Source organism: Emys orbicularis, chromosome 3, assembly GCF_028017835.1.
Source record: "Emys orbicularis isolate rEmyOrb1 chromosome 3, rEmyOrb1.hap1, whole genome shotgun sequence".
Taxonomy (NCBI): domain Eukaryota; kingdom Metazoa; phylum Chordata; order Testudines; family Emydidae; genus Emys; species Emys orbicularis.
The window spans coordinates 88301305-88321465 of record NC_088685.1 but is presented as its reverse complement, the minus strand read 5'-3'; the positions used below and the strand labels follow the sequence as shown (position 1 = coordinate 88321465).

The window sequence follows — 20161 nt, the reverse complement described above, 5'->3', positions numbered from 1 at the left end:
AAAAGCTTGAAAGCATGATTCCATTGTACTCTAAAGGCTCAAATCCCAGAAGGCAAACAAAAAGATTGTCTAAAAATGTCACTGTGTTTAAGCCCTTCTCATGATTTTTGGGGCCTTGGCTTTTTTAACATCTGGAATAGGCAATACCATAAATGGCAATTGTTTATAACCATGTTTTTTGTTTCTGTTAACATTTCACTATGGAAGGAAGTTACCTTGAGTTTATCATAATGAGAGGCAATACAAGCATTCATTATTTAGTTGCTGAAAAAATAGAGTATTTAGCTTTGTGACACTGAAATAGTGACTCTAAATAGCATGTAGTTCTAAACTAAACAAATGTAAATAAAAAGAGAACTAATGTAAAGAACATCAAGTACTTTTATTAATAAACACACAAGTTACTTGTGGGTTTTAATCTCATATTTATAAACAAATCTCCCACAGAACTCCAAATATGATTCAAACAAGGGTCCAATTGTCAGTTGGAGCCAATATGACCTACTAGCGTAGTATTGCCCACCCCAAACACTCCAAAATCACAAGTTTGGATTAAAAATCACAAGATTTTAAAAATAGTAACTACTGGGTTATTTTTATTTGCCTCTGGTGATTGAGCCTTTTGGGTCACATTTTTAAGCTTTTCTCTGTGAGCACAATGGCTAGAAACTTTAATTTTTTTAATGAAAACTGAGATTGTCATGTTATAATATGTCTCCAGGATATCAGGGTTTTTAAAAAACCACCAAATATCACACGAATCGTGATAAAATAGCAAGAGTTGTCAACATATCTAGCACTTCACTCCTGTCCCATCTGCTTCTGCATAATTTAAGCTTTAATTTAGTAAAAAAAATAATTTTCCAGTCCTGATAATTACCTCCTGACTGGGAACTGATGCAGTATCATCTTAGGGAGTCCACAAACAGAGAGACTGAAGCAATGGACTCAGTTTCCCCTGCCCATGATGCAAGTTGCTTCCATTGCTTTCTATTTCAGCTTATGCCTAAACTATACTTTGCATATACCAAAACAGCCATTACACGTGTGAAAGTCTAGAGATGAGTTGGGTGAGGGCATGTGGCTGCCAGTGCCGGGGAGCCACTCCTGGCAATGAACCTGACGTGGGATGCTCTTTCCCCATCTGTTCCTCTTGCAGCTCAATAGAAGCTACTTCCTGTTTATCAGCAACAACACAGCTCTTCAAATATACAGCCTCGGTTCAGTTTCCCCACTCCAGTTAGGTCTGTGGTCCCCTCTGCCCAGCTATGCTTGACCCTTAAAGAGGAAAGACTATGGAATGACACACAGTAGTGCAGTGTCCTGGCATTCATTGCCTTTACTATCAGCTGCCTGCGTGCTTCTTTGCTGTGCCCTGCTCTGCTGATTGTCATTCAGCCCCGGCACAGAAAGTGAACAAAAAAGTTTGGAGACCCCAAAATGCACTAAAAATAAAATCTAAAGTCTTAATGTCACAACTGAAAAATGAAAACTTGGGTGGCTGTGTAGATCACCTCCAATGAAGATTGGATACCAACGCTTTCTAATGAGAGGCCTTCATCTGTGCCCCCACTCTTGTTGTGATTTACTGCTTGTACAGCTGCGCATGTAATGTGTTAGAAGGCAATAATTTTGCAGATGTTTATGGAATTAACTTACCATCCTCCTTCAGATCCCTCATTAAAACCTCTCCTGTTCTGTGGTGCCCACAAAAAACTTGAGAAGAGTTAGGCTGTGTTCTCAGTGCACGGTAACCTATCGATTGTCTCCTTGTACTCCCCCTTGTGTCTGTATCCACCCATTGTCTTTTGTCTTATACTTAAATTGTAAGCTCTGTGAGGCAGGAACCATCTTTTTGTTTTGTTTTTGTACAGCACCTAGCACAGTGGGCTCCTGGTCTATGACTAGGTGCTATCGTAATACAAATAATAATAATAATATAATAATTAATAGATACTATGATGGGCGCATCAAAAAACCAATAGCATTTTTGCAAAGAAGTTATTTTAGCAAGGATTGTCACGTTACCTTCCTTTAGGATAGCAATAGAACCAGCCTCAAGGCCTTAAGAGGTTACTGTTAGACAGACAGCAAATTCATTCAGAATGAAGTAACAAAATGAAAGATAATTTTTCTCTTTTCATTTACAATAATTTCAGTCTGTTCAGCCTTAGTGTTGCAAACTGATTTGTTCCAGGATTTTTCTTCTGCTTTCATGAGACTGTTGAGATGATTCATTTTCTCAGGTTATAGCCCCAAAAAAGTCAGGCATGTTAAATATGGATGAAGACCAACTCACACCATTTAACTGTCAACATTCCAACCCACCGTGGAAAGCTGAACCCCGTTGTTTGTTCAAGCATGGAACTTTGTTCTGTAAAATGTTTCTTAAACCTGCTACTGATGGCACTATATAACCTACAAGCTGCTAGAGCTTTCCTAGAAATGAAGCAGGTCGTGTTTGAAATATGAAAACTTCCAGTTAGTCAAAAGTAAATTGATGAGATCCTTGTGTTTATTTTATTAATTTCTTAGATGGTAGGACTCCCTACCAACATTTCGCAAATCCCTCGCAACCACTGCCTCCTGTTCCTGGACCTTGCATGAGAGTCATCCATCCTGCCCAGCAAGTAATCCATAACTATTCAGATCCTCATGCTCCTAAATGCAATGGAGAAAGAGTTCCACAAAGAGAATGCTCCTCTCCAGTACGCCCACGATTTCCGTAAGTTTGCTTTGAGAATTGGGACACAAACTTTGAAAATTCTAGAACAGTTTTGTTGGAGTTTGGAACCAGTATTTGTAAAGCCTGTAATGTTAGTGTTTCTTGTTGGCATGTGTATGGAAAGGTTGGTTTGGAGATTTGTTAAGTTTATTTGCTATCTCCCATGCAACGGGGCCTCGGACATAGCAAAATACAGACTCTGTGTGGTACCAGAACTTCAAAGCCAGTTATCTGAAATATTATTCCAGTGTCTGCTCCACTCTGAAGTGTGCATAAGTGTAAATACTTGAAGATTAAAAGGAAGAGGAGCTGGAAATATCTTAGTTGAAACTTCAGAACTCTTCCCCTCCCAACCCTGTTTATGAACAAAGATCAATGAGGTTACATTCTTTAGCCTCCAGTTTTATGATATGCCAGCCTTGAATTCCTCAGTGATTTGCAACAAATAAGTACATCCTTATCTCTTCTGTAGCTCAGAGGAAAAGAGAGAAAATCTTGTTTAATTCTGATAGCTATCTAAATGAACACTTCCAGCATGTTCATGGACTTCTCATGACATAATAAAATATAGAATGTCTAGCACTTTTCATCTGAGGATCTCATAGAACTTTGCAAACATTCATTCATTAGGCTTCACATCGTCATTATTATTTATTATTAGTATTATTATTGTTATTATTGTAATTGTTATGGTTATTATTATTACTACTACTATAGCTCCTAGGGGCCCTAGTCATGGACCAGAACCCCATTGTGCTATATAATGCGCTATCCTCATTTAAGAGATAGGGAACATGAGGTAGAATTTTTTTCAAACTTGATTGCCTAAAGTTACCTTCAGTGTGAGCTGCAGGCACTCAGCACCTTTGAAAATCCGGCCACCTTTAGTTAGGTGCTGAAGTATGAATTAAGGTGAGTTAACTTTAGGCATTCATTTTTGAAAATATTCAGCTATGTGGCTTGGCTGTGGCAAGAAATTGAACTAGCAACAGAACTCTGGAGTCCTGGTGGTGGCTATATAGCATTCTCTGCCTCCAGAGAATTAAGAGCAATAATGAGCAAAGTGAGATGCAGTAGCAAATTAAGTTTGCATTAGAGATTTTCAACTTGTCAGTGGAAAAAATGGTGAATATCTAGTGTCTTTGAGAGCGTTTCAGTCAAATTTTAAAAATGGGTGATAAAAATGGACATTTATTTGTCAATTTGAAGTTCTGGAAAGTTTGTAAGCAGCTGTGGAAAATAGGAGTTTTTGTGACTGATTTTTTCTGGAGCATGTCTCATTTTCCTTTGTACCCTTTTTTGCAATAAATCCAAAACATCTTTTGGCCACATTGCTGCTCCTTTGCACTGATTCCTAGAATACAAGTTATACATTGATAGTGATTATCTATAGAGTATCTTATAACTTTTTACCCATAACAGAAAATGGGTGCCAAAGCAAATCCACCAAGTTTTAATTTGACAACAAAAAATATGTTGTAGCCAGAATGTTGTCATTCACATCCAGGGACAAGGGGGAAAAATGAGAGAGAGAGAGTGTGTTCTAAGGTCATAAACCCCAGCCAAGCACACAGCTGGGAAAGAACTGCTGAAAACTCTCTCCCTACCCCTCTTTTTTTTAAAAATAACTAGTTAGAAACATTATACAAGGTCACTGCAGGCCCAGAACGCAAGTCTCTAACATGGAAAACCTCAATCGTATCCATTATAACTGGTCACATACAATTTTTTTTTCTTCACAATTTTGATCTTTGGTCCGTAACCAAAATATTTCAGTTTGGAAATGCTGTCACGGTGTCTCATGGGAGTTGTAGTTTGGGTACCTCAGACTTCGATTCTTAGGCCAATGTCTCTGGTCAGACTCCATCTGAGTCCCTGAGGCCTAAGAGTTTTCACATATCACCTTCTAGGTAGTGGCTATAGACTATATAGGTGCCACTTTGATGGTCAAATATTCACATGTATAGAACTGTATGCACAGACCAGCACCATTTGGAAAGTTTAACCCTTCTCATCCAAAAATAATTTTTGCTTCCTTTATTTACAAATTAGCTGCTTTCAAGTATGAAAGGATCCAGCCTTTCTCTTACATTCACCTACTGTGGTCAGTGCTTCCGTTGCAATAAACTACATCAGCGTGGTAGACTTCCAGCTAAGAAGTATCAATGGAAACGCATATCCAAAGACACCCAAATAGATCTGAGGAAAAGCTGAGCCAGTGGTGACTCTTCAAAATCTCTTAAATTCAGATTTTCAGTCCTAGGTTCTTATTTGGCAAATATTTGATAAGCCAAGTCTCTCTTTGCTATTAAAACAAATCATTTGTTTGTCTTTAAAAGAGCTCCGATTTTATGTTTGCGTGTGTGTATGTATATAAGAAATCACCATTTGTTTTTCCTTTTAGAAACCAGTTATACAACCAGCTACCCAATGGAGGGCTGCCACCCACGGCATGTGCCCAAGATGATGCTTACCGGTGTACTTCTGACTTCGTACCTCAGGTTAACAATTTTCTGCCCCCAGCTGCTGTCCCAAGACCTCTTAGTAACCCTGCAGCCAGGGGAACTCTGAGAACAAGCAATTTGCCAGAAGAGTTGCGTAAGTTGTTAGCAATTTTCTTCTGTCAGGTTTTATTATTTCAAAAGCTGTCTGTGATCATCAGCCTGTCAGCTTTACATGCTTAGCAACAAAAAATGTAAACAACATAAGAACACAAAGATAACAAAGAAAGAAAACACTTAACATGAACTAGACTTTTTGCACTAAACATCATCAGGTCCTGAATGTGTTTGTGTTTGGTGTAACAAATTATTCCCTTGGAACTGGAAACAAATTAACATAATTCTCATTAATTACTTGACATTATGTTTTTTAGAAAATAAACAAACACTTTTTGGATTATTTTCATGGACCAGCTGATTTCTTGCTAAAATAGATGTCCCTGTGAAGTAGGAGGCACTATAGTTCTTAATAATGAAATAATAGCAATCAAAGCATAGAGACTGTTCTGTAGCGATGGTTGGATCAGTTAAGGAAAAGATGAGAACCACCTCCTCCTTCAGAATCTTCACCTGTTTCTACAAAGCAGCCCTTATCAGAATAATAATAATGTTACTTAGTATTATATAGTGCTATTATCCACGTTTTACAGATGGGGGACTGAGGCCTAAGACTGGCTGACTTAATCATGATCATCTCTTACATGGCTTTTTTTTTTTTTAATATATATATTTTTGAGTTTTTCCAGTTTGTGTGTATCTGGGGCTGGAACTGAAATCACCAAACACTTCCTAAAAGAATCATAGAGATTTTAAAAATCTACTCAGTTCTCTAATCTTTGACATTTCAGTGCAGTAGATACAATTCAGAGCATTTCCAGAGAATCTGTTTCCTGCACATGAGCCACACAAATCCTTGAATCCTGTCTCCGGATCCTATTTATCTCACAGTACTTAGGACCAGATTATGGCTAAGCTCCTATGCAGGTATTTAAGGCTGAGAGGTTGGCATACTGGTATCCATACAGTGCTCTAGTGGTGCTATCTACCCCAAGCAGGTAGAAAGGCAGTCAGGCCATGGTCTCAATCCCCACTCTGAATGAATTAATGCAGCCCACACAGAGGAGTGCACACTGCACTCTCTAAAGGAGTGGCACAGAAGCCATATTGTGCCTCCCAGCACTCCTGCTGAAGTGGTAAACGCCACACCAACCCTGATCCAGGGCTATGAATAAAAAGAACAATACCATTTTTTATAAATAGTGCTGTAATGGTCTTCCAATGTCTCTTTCAAGGAAAAGTTAGGATTTTAAATGGTCAGTGTCCTTTTAAACATTGTGTTGATTGATTGACAGGTGATATATATTTCTGGTGAGATCCTTCCACATCTCAATAGGAGCTTTACATTTTCCACCACTTTATATCTTTATATCTACCTTCAAAATCCCATATTACAGCCATTATGTCATTGTGCCTGAGGGCTGAACTAGACTATCAATATCACTTTTGGATATGCTCTAGCTCAACCAGTAGTTATGGCCTTGATGCAGGAATTACTGGGTGAAATCCTATAGCCTGTGTTATTGCAGGAGGTTAGATTAGAGTATCATAATAGTCTCTTCTGGCCTCAAAATTTATGATTCTCTGACTCTTTAATTGGTCACAGTGGTCAAATGTACAAGGCACAGCCCCCTCTCACTGACTTCACAGCTGAGCAAGTAAAGTTATGACACTGTCTCCTTTTCTTTGAATCATCTGTTTTGACTCATCACTTATTTATATGAATGTCTCTCTTAGGTAAGGTTTTTATAACCTATTCTGTGGATGCAGCTATGGAGGTCATGAAATTTGTGAACTTTCTGCTTGTAAATGGATTTCAAACTGCAGTGAGTATTCCTTCTGGAAAGAATGATTTTCAGATAAAGGAGAAAAGAGAGAATTTTTTTAAACAGAGAGGTGTATGTTTTTCTATGCATCACTAAATGTTGTAGATTCAGGGAATGGTAAAAGAGAAATGGGTTTTAGATGAAAAGTTTAGATTAGATTATCCACATTTTCATTTGTTGACTTTTTTAAAAAGTAAATTTCATGCTTCTGAAAGGTGCTAGACTGACAGTCCTTGAGACATTTCTTGATAACTTGGTACAGTGTGGACATCAATATGAGCTTTCACGTGCTGCTCCATCAATGTGCCTCTACCTTGATTAGGACTGACCATCTCTGGGCAGGAAAAATCAATCCGGTTTTCATGTTCGTTCAGTCCAAACCATGGCCTCTTTGCAGAGACAGCTAATTTTGTAGGTGTTTTTTCAGATGTGGACATCTGTGCACTAGAAATCAGACAAAGACCAAAAACCACCAGATATTTCACATCAGTTACTGAAACAACCATAAGATAGTGAGATCTTTTGGTCACTACATATCTAGGGAGGATTCGAGCCAATGACCTAGAGGTGTGAAAGGCTCTGTGTTCCACCGTCAATCCTACATGCCATCCAGGTTTTCATTTAACTGTTCATGGGTTTTCTTTAACACAATTCTCACCTCTACAAGCATCATCCACAAAGGTTCCAGGACTTGATATCCAGAGAAGCCAATTTTGACTCATTTGTTCTTATTTCAAGAACATAAGCTGTCTGATTCTCCCACCCCCACTCTTTGGCCCCAATTCAGGAAAGCACTTAAGCACATGGCTAACTTTAAGCTTAATAGGACTTAATGGAAGTTAAGCATGTGCTTGCTTTCTTTCTTGAATCAAAGCCTTTTTCCAGAGGCTCAAGCTATGCTTATTTATAGTAGTTTGATTCTAAATATGACCAATTAATATGAAGACTGTTGATATCACCTCTGGAGACAGAGTAACAAATGTAGAAAAATGGTATCAAAGCAGGTACCCAAATATATTCACTCATTATTTTTAAAGAAGAGAAAAACAGAGACTACCAAAACCTTGGAATTGTTAAAATGTACTTCATTAACCAGTGTCATAGACTGTCAATTTATGGAGCTTATGAACCTTGCAGAGAGCTGATTGAGGCTGATCATATTCATTACAATGAAGCCCCCTGCCTTCGGCACTCTTTGCAGCCTGGATTGCAGCTTCTAATAGCAATAGCCTTGCTGATCAGCACAGTGTGGAGCCAAGCTCAGATATTCATTGTAAAATTTTGCAGGAAGAAAGCTGTGGATCTTTTCTGATAAATAGTTTTGGACATAAATTCATGCATTCTTTGCAATGATGCCAATTTAGGGAAATAATGGCAAATTTTGTTTTTGGTTGGGGTGTGCTGTGGGTGAGAGTGTTGTGTGTGTTTGGTTTTGAAGAGTTGGGGTAGGGGCAGTAAATGGGAGATTCAGAAGCCACAGAAGCGGAGGAACAGACTAGGCACTTCAGGAATATTCTCAAAACTAGGGGCGGCTCCAGGCACCAGCGCACCAAGCGTGTGCCTGGGGCGGCAAGCCACGGGGGGAGGCCTGCCGGTCACCGTGAGGGCGGCAGTCAGGCCGCCTTTGGCGGCATGCCTGCAGGAGGTCTGCCTGTCCCGCAGCTTCGGCGGCAATTCGGCGGCGGGTATGCCGAAGCCGCGGGACCGGCGGACCTCCTGCAGGCATGAAACATGCTCAAAACCATGATTTAAATTTTCAACACCAACTAGCACTTTTGGATAGTGTCATCAATTTGTGTGGAGTTTCACTCTGGTTTGAACTATAACTGTCTTTGATTGGGACTTTCTGAAAACATGTAATAAGTAGCTTCGTTAAAGTAAAAAAAAGGCAATGATTTTGATATGTAAATGCTAATCTATCTTTCACCTAGGAATAGTGAACACTTAAGACTCTGAATCTTTAAGTACACTATTTGACTTTAAAATTTGTTTGGTAAACTTTTTACAAATGTTCCAGGAAACTCTTCTGTCCCTGTCCCATCTTCACAACCCTCGGGACCTGCAGCTAAACAGTGGGGAAGTAATAATCTCCAACTCTCCTTCTCTTACAGATTGATATATTTGAGGACACAGTACGAGGCATTGACATCATTAAGTGGATGGAACGCTACCTAGGTGATGTACGTAAAGACAATCTAATCTTGTCTGGATATTTTCCCACAGAGATGGCACAAGGTTGATACTTAAGGTTGATACTAGTAGTGAGGGACCAGAACCAAAATGTGAGGTGCACACACCTACACTGAACATACAGCTCTGAGAATGAGTTTGTCTTCATTAAACAGTGGAGTGAACATGAGTAAATTTGTTTCTTTTTCCTCAGTTCTCTTTGCCCCCACCACACTCCACCAAGTTTTTCATCCATCTCTGCCTCTCCCCACATCACAAGTTTTCTCCTTGTCTGTCCCCTCAGGCCTAGCATGACATTCTCCCTCCCCCCAAGGCTGATTGATTTGATCTCCCTATCTGCCTGCCTGCTGCCAGTGGTCAACCCTCCCTCCCCAAGAACCTTTCCAACTTTCCTGCTCCAGACTCATGAGCATTCACTCCCTGCCTATGCTCTCATTGTCCCCAACCTGGGGGTATTTGGTGCAGCATTGCTTCTACAAGAGAATGTGAAATATGATGCTGCATTTTTGTACAACAATAGGTCCACAACACAAGTAGCTAGATGGGTATTTGCATGAAGTTGTTTTGCCCTGCTTTGCTTTTAATCTATCTTAGCTTTGGGGAACATTACATCTCCCTTAGCCAATCCATTGGTGATTTGTTTTCCATTGATAGAACACATATAGATCAATAGCTTAATTTAGGATTTGTGATTTAAAAGAAAATGATTGTACCCTCATCCTGTTCTAGACTAAAACAAGCAAAAGAGGCATGTAATGAAACATAAAACCAAGATCTCGATTCCTTCTGCTTGTTAAACATCCCAAAGCTCTTTCTCTACAAGCTGGGGTGTAACTGTGGCATTTCAGCCAAACTCGAACTCTGGTAGTTAAGTTCTGTCTGAAGTTTCAATTGAATATGTTGTTCCTCACATACTGCCCTAAATTACTGTATAGTGTTTCTAAGCATGGTTAAGGCAATTACTTTGTTTCATCCCAAAGGCAGCTGCATTTCAGTGGGGAATGCAGTGATCCTGTTCCCCGTATATAGTTTGTATATTACTATGTCTGTAAAGCACTTTGTGAAGCTGGGGCCTTTATGGATAAATGTGCTGTGTAAAGGTAAACTAAAGTGCAGCTTGCTTCAAAGCCAAGACTATAATGCTACAACTTATGGGCCTGATACTGAGAGTCTTCAGCATCTACAACTTCCTCTGAAGTTCATGGGAGTTCTGGGTCCTCAGTCCCTGTTGGTATCAAGCCAAATCATTGTATTAAACAAAAACAGAGACAGATACCCACTGACAGAGTAGAAAGCACCGCATTAATTTCTATCATTTGGTGCACAGCTTCATGCATTGGATTTCTTGGATTCATTCTTTCTTTCACAGGGTATTTGTTTGTGCACTCTCTGTGCATCTAACTCACTATGTCACCTTGGTCAAGACAATTAGCCTCTCTGTGCCTCAACTTCCCCATCCATAAAATGGAGTTAGTAATGCTTACCTACCTAACAGGGGTGTTGTGAGGTTTAATTCATTACTGGTTGCAGAGTGCTTTGAGATCCTTGAAGACAGGCCCACATTTTGAAAGTCTATGCAAGAAATATGGGTGTGCGGACATGTGTGTGCATAGGTACATGCCAATCCCCGACATGTGCGCACACATCTGGCAGTGTGTGCATGCAAGCCAGGCATGTGAAAAAGCACATATGTAATATGTTGGTCCAGTGCAAGTTACCATGATTCCTTGTAGTATCTGGCCCCAACAACTATACAGTATTCTACTTTCTCCCAGTTAAAGGAGCTCAAGTGGTAGGTGACAGGGGACTGTACTTTTGGTACTGAAGGTCCCAGGTGTGCAACTGTAATAGCATGTGCACTTTTGAAAATCTGGGTATAACTATATTACACATAAGTTACTTTTTATTAATGTGGTTTCAACTGTAAATTGGTCAACACTAATATCTGTTGATCTTATCCCTTGACATTTAGGTGTTTTATATGTAAAAGTAGCAATTGCAAGAAAGAGAGAGGAGAGAGTGTGGATGAGTTTCACAGTATTTCACTTGCCAGAATGAATGAGATCCTCTGATATTTGCCAAGAACATCAAGAGCACTTAAAATACAAACTGGAAGGTTTCCAAGCAGCCTCTATCAAACATAGTGCATTTCACAATTTCATATGAGTGCTTTTCTCCCTAACAGAAGATGGTGATGATAATCATAGCAATCAGTCCAAAATACAAACAGGATGTTGAAGGGGCTGAATCCCAGCTGGACAGGGATGAGCATGGCTTACATACTAAATACATCCACAGGATGGTAAGTGAGGGCACGCGTTTGCCATTTTAAAAGGAATCTGCATCATTTCCTCTTAAAAGCAAATCTTTCTCCAAATCCATGTTCTTTGTTTTTTTTGTGGTGCTCACATTAATGCCTCCCATCTAGTCAATATCCTGTACCCAGGATCACTGGCTAGGAAATACAGTTCAAGATTAATACAACATTCTTTTAATCATGTGTGCCTTATTCTTCCATATTCTTTGTGGTTTTATGAAATTGGAATTTTTGATATTCCAGTTCATCATCTTAAACCCTTTATGTGGTCTCCCACACACCCTCCGCCCCCAGCATGATCTGATATAATGCTGTCTGACCTTCCTCCCTGTAATTCACCCCGCTGGCTGAGGGCTCTGTCAGGCAGTGGTAAACCTGACTGAGACATGGAATTGTGAAGCTAAGCACAGGACTGGTAGGGGAGGAGACTCAGACCAGTGTACTTTTGTGAACCTAGATGTTTCTTCCTCCCTTGTCAGCTTCCTGTAGAGCTCATGTCATAACCTTATAGGCCTCACATTGCCACAACTAACCTCCTATTTAAACTTCTCAAAATACTTCTCTCCAAAGCTCTCCACTGATCAGCCAGAACGAGCTAATACAAAGGTAACCCATCCCCCACTTGGGAGCTAAGCCCAGTATCCTGGCAACACTTCCAGTTCTCACCACTTCCATCAGAACCTAAGTCAGATTAAACCCGAGTCTACATGTGACAGGGGTTTAGTTAGCATCCTTGCCAGGACACAGAATTGACCCAAATTGTAAAGATATTGAAATTAATGCTTTCACCACTTTGTAAACTGAATAGCATTTCTTATCAAGTCATACTTAAGCAATTCTAGATTTATTTGACAGGATTACTCGGTGCAACCAAAAAATATAATTATTTGATTCTGAATAACTGGCAAATAGCCAATAAAGCTTTGAAGACTCCTTTCCTGTGTCTCTTATTTCTGTATAGAGAGAAATCATATAAATATGCCACACAGATGATGCTTGGTGTAATTAGAAGTGAAGGTTGACTAGCCATAGGTCAAATATCTTAACAGAAGAGTAGTTTGAATAAGCAGTGAATGTTCTATATGTGTAGGAGTACATGTGTACAGAAAAATTAACTTTATAAGATTAATCTTTTCAATTAAATGTCAGATTTGTTCTGTTTTAGATGCAGATTGAGTTTATCCAACAAGGAAGCATGAACTTTAGATTCATTCCTGTGCTCTTCCCAAATGCTAAGAAGGTAAAAACAAATTGTTATATAATTAATCATGTATTATTTTTGGTCAATGTGCAAAATGGAATAAAAAGACTCATTTTCTTGGCGCTTTATAAGAGCTTGTTAATAATTTCCTGAGCAATATTTTACTCAAATGGTCTTCATTTTTATGTACAAATAAAACATATACCATAGCATTAATCAATATGTTAACATGATATATTTGGTCTTAATAAGTGTAATAACTAAAACAGAATCAAATTCTCCTGAGTAGTAAAAGAATTTAATTGACTTTGAGATAAGTTATCTGGCAAGCAAGCTTCTTATATTCGCACCTTATTATATTGCCAGTTTACCCCGAGATAATGCTGATGGGTCTGATGGGAGAGATTTATGATCATGGGGAACTGAGGTTTTTCCAATTTTTTTTTAAGAAAGTAAAATCAAAGAAACAATAAAATACTAAGCAACAAAGAGTCCTGTGGCACCTTATAGTCTTACAGATGTATTGGAGCATAAGCTTTCGTGGGTGAATACCCACTTCGTCAGACGCTCCAATACAGCTGTAAGACTATAAGGTGCCACAGGACTCTTAGTCTGTAAAAAGCAACAAACATGGCTACTCCTCTGATACTTAATAAATACTAAGTTATCGTAGGTCATCATGTGAGCTGTGGTGGGCCCATCAGACAAACTACAAGGTTTTGCAAGACCTGCAGTTTCACCTGTCCTCACTATTGATTTTTGAAGATTCATTTGAAAATAGGAAATAAGATGTAAAATCAAAGTCCTTCCCGCATGTGATTCTTACTGACCTCCCTCACATTTTTGCGACAGTAGAAATATCAAATACATTGTCCTTTCCAAGTTCTAGATGGGTAATTACATTCTCCTGCTGAAATTACAAATGGATATGGTATTCATCTTCACTTCTTGTTCTAAAATGTTTTATCCTGCAGTTTTGTTGTGCCTGTCAACAGCTGTCACATTAGTATAGCTCTGCATGCATACAAAATGTATATCCGCAGATGCAGATATGCACGGATATAAATCGCTATCCGCGGAGCTGCAGGGCACTACCGGGAACCGCAGCGGCAAAAGCAGCAGCATGTCGGACCGCCGCTCCCAAGAGTTAGTGCCCCTTGCCGGCAGCGCCTCCTGTGTGGCTGTACCGCCCCCAGCCCCACCCACTGGGGTGGGCACCAGGCTCACCAGCAGCTTTGCCTGGTCACAGAGCCCCAGTGGGTGGGGCTGGGAGTGGTACAGCCACACCGGAAGAGATGCCAGCGCAGGGCACTGGCTCTTGGTAGTGGTAACCCGACATGCTGCTTTCGCCGCTGCAGTTTCCGGTAGAGCCCTGCAGCTCCGCAGATACCAATTTATATCCGCAGATATCCGTATCTGTGGATATACATTTTTTTTTCCGCGCAGGGCTCTACACATTAGATCCATGTGGTTTCTGCTTTTCAATGGTGGATGGAAGGATTCTTTTATATTTACTTGGCTACCTAATGTTAGACTCCTAAATCTATATTTAGGCAACAAAATAAATGGCTTGATTTTTAGAGATGCCGAAACTTATAGCTAGCATGGACATCAGTGGAAGATGTGTGTGCCCAGCATCTGTGGACACAAATAATTTATTTAGGTCCCTAAATATAGATTTAGGCACCTAACTTTGAAGCACCAAAGTTTTGAAAAATTGACTCTAGTTTGTGAAGCGTTTGGGAGCCTTCAGGATGAATGGTGCTATAGTATTTTACCTTTAGATCATAAAGTTTCCAAAGTAGCATTTCTCTTCAAATGGAAAGAAAAGTGAAACCATGGGAATGAAGGCGTTCCCACACCTGCTTTAGAACTTTTTAAAGCTTAGGGCCTGGTTGACATTAGTGGGAATTCTGGGCAGATCAAGGACAGCATATTGCTTTGAGTTTTCTTTCTTTTTATTCATGTATCTACAGCCTTTAAAGCTCTACCCATACCCATAAGGCAGAGTTAATCCTAACTTTTGTCAGTCTTTGAGAGCTAGTATATATGCAGAATTTGAGATTTTAGTAATTCAAAAAGATTTAAGAGAATACTGTAGTATTATTTTTAAAAAATGAGATTAAGGGTATGTCTACACTTTGAGCTGAAGGTGTATTTTCCAGCTTGAGGAGACATACTCACACTAGCTCTGATTTAACTACCATGCTAAAAACAGAGTGTGACCGTGTGTCATGAGCAGCTGGAGGGACTAGACACCTCAAGTATGTACCCCTCCAAGAAGCCAGGTATGGACTCAGGGTGGTTAGCCCCTCCTGCTGCGTGCACTGCTGCAGCTACACTCTATTTTTAGCATGCTAGCATGATCAAAGCTACTGTGGGTATGTCTCCTCGGGCTGGAATTTAGACCTTCAGTTTGAAGTGTAAACATACCCTAAGAATGGTACAAGATTCAGAAGTGAATAGACAAGATGGATGCTACAGGTCTATTTGGGCCTAATGCCAGACACAAGAATAGCACACTTAAACTAATTTTGGCTGAACTTTGTGTATTGTGAGACTAGCTAGCATATGGCAGTGGTTCTCAAAGAGTTAGCCAAGGAGAGTTTCCAGGTGTCCTGCTGAGCTGTCCCTGTCAGAGTGGTGAAACATCTGTCTTCAAGCAATGACACTTCCTGCTAATTGTAACCCAGTCTAGGACACTCTTAGGTTTTCGAGAGGTGCCTTTCTCAATTAAACTACAAATTTGGGACCATCTCTACAGCCTTTGTGACTGTAGTCTTTATTTCATGTTTCTCTGGGGTAAGATCAATCTTCATAAAATTTGCTAATGACACTACAATTGTAGGGGAGTGAATGTACTGCAGGAAAGAACCAAACTGTAAAGTGATCTGGATAGATTATATAGTGGGAGGGCTGTAGGAAGTATGGGGAGGTGTGGGTACCAATGTATGTAAACCTGACACCTGTAGAGAGGAAATAAACAGTATAGATGCGAAGTGGAATGATGTAAACAGGAAGCCACACTCATCATATTAAACCAAGTTCATTTTTATTTTGCTTCCTTTATACTGTCCTGGTAATAATTTTTCATGTAATCAAGCACAGTATTACTGCAATTGTCATGAGAAGGTGAAGGGATCAATGCTTGGAAGGGTAATAATACATGATAGGGTCTGGAACTTAGTAAGTAGTCCCCTATAAGAAAAGATTTGAGAACTGCTCGTATATGGAATAAAGTTCACCACCAAGGAGCCAATAGGAGCCAAATGGTCTAGATAGTTTTCACTATGAAACTAAATAAATACTGAAGGGAGAAGAAATTGTGACAAACAGCTTAAGCCAAAGACTGAGTGGGCTTTTCCAGCCTCTACTCGTATAATACTACAGGGAACCTGGGTCTTGCCAGCTCTCAGATCTGGCAGCTGATTCAGCCCTTACATTAAGCCAACAGAATGGTAACCTCAGTGATTTAGGTAAAAATATTAAGTATTTAATTCCTTACACGAATGCCCAAACAATGTGCTGTTTAGAACACTATGTATCGCTAGGCAAAGGATCAAAACGGAGAATTTAGTTACTTATTAATTTTCATCCCATGTTCTAAATGATAATAGACAAGTAATAGATATGTATATGTTTTATTGATTTGTTTTATAAATAACAACAAACATAACCTTTACAGTATGCCAATGGAATGTTAGCCAGTGATTTTCTGTGTGCTAACACACACAACGCATTTGAGAGTCCACAGTAGTTTTGGTATGTTTTGCTATGTATTCCCTGATAACCAAGGGCTGTAAGAAGATCAATCTGCTATCAGATGAACCTTGTAAAATCAGAGGGCAAACAAAATGCTAGAGTGAAAAAACCCCAACAAAACTCAGTCAGTACGTTGACTTTATTAATACTTCTCATGAGTCATATGCAAACCTGTTGTTCTAAATAATCAGTTTCCATCCTTCCAACTGGGGGAAATTTTTACTCTTCGTTCATTAAGTACCATGTAAATATGTGGCACTATATAAATGTTCATAGTGCCTGGATACTATGATGATGACCATTTTAGGCATTTGTCTAATAGTTACTGATATCAGTGAAAAGTAAATTAAAACATGAATGATGGTTAGCACCATAGTATGCTAATATAAAAATGTTATGTACATGTGTTTTTTCGTGATGAGTTATGCAGCCGAGCAATACATAGACTCAACCTGTTTCAAAAAATAAATAAAAATCCAAGTGTGACTAATTACTTGTCAGTGTTGTGGGAAATGGCCATAGTAGAGACACAGTGATGGTTGTATGGCAGAGTCTAATAGCACTGCTGGGAGGTTTCTGCAAGAAAGTGATATGCAGTCAGGGGATTTTATGTGGTTATGGTTTTGGTTTGTTTTTTCTCATTCGCAGGAACATGTGCCTACCTGGCTTCAGAACACTCACATTTATAGCTGGCCAAAAAATAAGAACAACATCTTGTTGCGGTTACTGAGAGAAGAGGAATATGTTGCTCCTCCAGTAGGACCTTTGCCTACACTCCAGGTTGTGCCATTATGAACAGTTTTACAGAAAGTGCATGACAAGTAATTGTAAAAGGATGATGTTGGCAGGGAGCCAGGACTTTTCCAGGTGGCTCTTTCTGGTGATGGAAGATTCTCTTTCTGCTAAAGGAGTTGTCTTGGGTAATTCACACTCAGCTCCCTCACTTTTCCACTGCATCAAACATCTCTTTCTGAAGCTGAGCAGGCATAATTCCTCTCTCGATTCTTAAACACATTGCAAATGGAAAAAATGTCCAATTTTATTTTTTATTGATGTTTCTAATATTCCTTTACTAGTCTGCCACACAGCACGTAATTACTGTAAATGATGTTGCAATTAGTGTAAAACAATTCCGCCTTCCTGTTTACTGAGTGTTTCTTTTGTTGTTATCCAGATGTTCTTGTATATTACAGTGCTCTCAAACAATGGAATAGACAATAAAATATATTTGCTTTTTGTAAAACTATTTTATTTATTGCTGGGGAGAAATAAATGAGGCTTTATGGTGTTTTGGGAGCAACCTTAAAGGACTGGCGACTGTTCAGTAATACAACTTTTACTCAAACAGATTATCTTGCACTGTATTTGATAAGAGAGCCTGTGACTCTGGCAGACCAGGTGCCAGCTCATGGCAAGACCTCAGGCCTCACTGAACCATGCAAAGATGGAAACCAGTCTGGCTTACCTGTGGGTTAGTATAGTTAAAATAGAGAGACAAGGTGAGTGAGGTAATATCTTTTATTGGACCAACTTCTGTTGGTGAGAGAGACAAGCTTTTGAGCTATACAGAGCTCTTCTTCATGTCTGGGAAACGTAATCAGAGTGTCACAGCTAAATACAAGATTGAACAGATAGTTTAGCATAGCATGTATTGAATGCTGTTAGATCTTGTATTTAGCTCTGACGCTCTTGAGTACTTTTTCCAGACTTGAAGAAGAGCTCTGTGTAGCTCGAAAGCTTGTCCCTCCCACCAACAGAAGTTGATCCAATAAAAGATATTACCTCATCCACCTTGTCTCTGTAATGTCCTCAGAACAACATGGCTACAACAACACTGCATACAACAATGGAAGATACAGTTAAAGTAGATATTAATGTTATAAGAGTGGGTTTGGTGTCTAGACCTTATGAACAGTGTAGGATGCTGCATTTATTGATCTCACTTATAACCTCGGTAGCCAACGGTATAAAGTTATATTGAGTGTTTTCACTGTAAACCTCTGTAATTGTATAACTCACCAAACAGGAAAAGAAGCATTAATTAAGGTATAGTGCTCATCCTGCACACAAGATGGCCCACTGAAGCCAAATGAGCCATTGTGTAGCATCAAAGGACAGAGACCTTGTTGATTGCATTCCTCAGTCCCTCCAGGAAGGGAAGGCCTGCACATGAACTCATCTCATCAGCTTGGAATCTGAGGTGAAGGAGATAAAAATCTCTGACAGGGAGACACTGGGTCTCTTTCATGCTGTCTGGACTCCGAGGGGCAAAGATTTCTAAACATAAGCAAGAGATCCCTGTGCTGCTTGGCATGGGTCAGCCCTAAAGGATATACACAGGTGCTTATTATAGAAGCTTATGTTACCTTTTTAAATCTTAAGACTGAAAGTATGTGTATTTTTGTGTGTGTGTGTATTTCATGTTTTAACCCTGTAAATAACTCTCATTTCTTTTCTTAGTTAATAAATCTTTAGTTAGTTTATTACAGGACTGGCTACAGGCATTGTCTTCAGTTTGAGATCTGAGTATAATTGGCCTGGGGTAAGTGACTGGTCCTTTTGGGACTGGGAGTAACCTGAATATTGTTGTGATTTTTGGTGTAAGTGATCATCTATCACATAGTCCAGCTTGCCTGGGTGGCAAGTTAGACTGGAATGCCCAAGGGGACTGTCTCCATGGTAAGAGTGTTGTAGCACTTTAGGAGTTCACACCTGTTATTGAGTTGGTGAAATCTTATTATAGAAACATACAACCAGTTTGGGATTTCCACCCTGCTTTTTGACAGTCTGCTCTAAGGTTGGCACTCATGGACATGAGCCACACCAGCCAGCATGACAGGGCCCTTTTAGATCCCAAGTCACTAAAGTGCTACTCTCTTACAGTATAGTCCCTAACAAACACCTACTGTATTCTACAATAATATTCCAAAACACTACAGCTTAATATGTTTTTAGTTATTACCATAGAATGCTACAATATTTTTTACAGTGGGCTTTAGCTTTGCTGCTGCTCTTTAACCCTTATTACAACAAGAACATTTTTACAAAAGGTAGATCGTGCCAAACCAACCTGATCTCCTTCTTTGAGAAGGTAACAGGTTTTTTAGACAAAGGAAACACAGTGAATCTAATTTACCTCGATTTCAATGAGGCATTAATAATTCCCCACATGGGGAATTATTAGTTAAATTGGAAAAGATGGGGATCAATATGAAAATTTAAAGGTAGAAAAGGAACTGGTTAAAGGGGAGACTACAACGGGTCATACTGAAAGGTGAACTGTCAGGCTGGAAGGAGGTTACTAGTGGAGTTCCTCAGGGATCGATTTTGGGACCAATCTTATTTAATCTTTTTATTACTGACCTTGGCACAAAAAGTGGGAGTGTGCTAATTAAAAGTTTGCGGATGACGCAAAGCTGGGAGGTATTGCCAATACAGAGAAGGACTGGGATATCATACAGGAAGATCTGGATGACCTTGTAAACTGGAGTAATAGTATGAAATTTAATAGTGAAAAGTGCAAGGTCATGCATTTAGGGATTAATAACAAGAATTTTTGTTATAAGTTGGGGACTCATCAGT

The 20161-nt window shown here is 39.4% G+C and overlaps 1 protein-coding gene across 1 annotated transcript in view; it reads left to right on the top strand.

Moving 5' to 3' along the window:
* TRAF3IP2 (TRAF3 interacting protein 2) overlaps positions 1-17374 on the top strand; it is a 28638-nt gene extending 11264 nt beyond the window's left edge. Inside the window, exons 3-9 of the mRNA XM_065401922.1 lie at positions 2536-2725; positions 5130-5323; positions 7021-7109; positions 9221-9289; positions 11485-11601; positions 12782-12856; positions 17228-17374. Of these exons, the coding sequence (XP_065257994.1) occupies positions 2536-2725; positions 5130-5323; positions 7021-7109; positions 9221-9289; positions 11485-11601; positions 12782-12856; positions 17228-17374 (881 nt within the window). The remainder of the gene's footprint in view (positions 1-2535; positions 2726-5129; positions 5324-7020; positions 7110-9220; positions 9290-11484; positions 11602-12781; positions 12857-17227) is intronic.
* The last annotated feature ends 2787 nt before the right edge of the window (positions 17375-20161 follow it).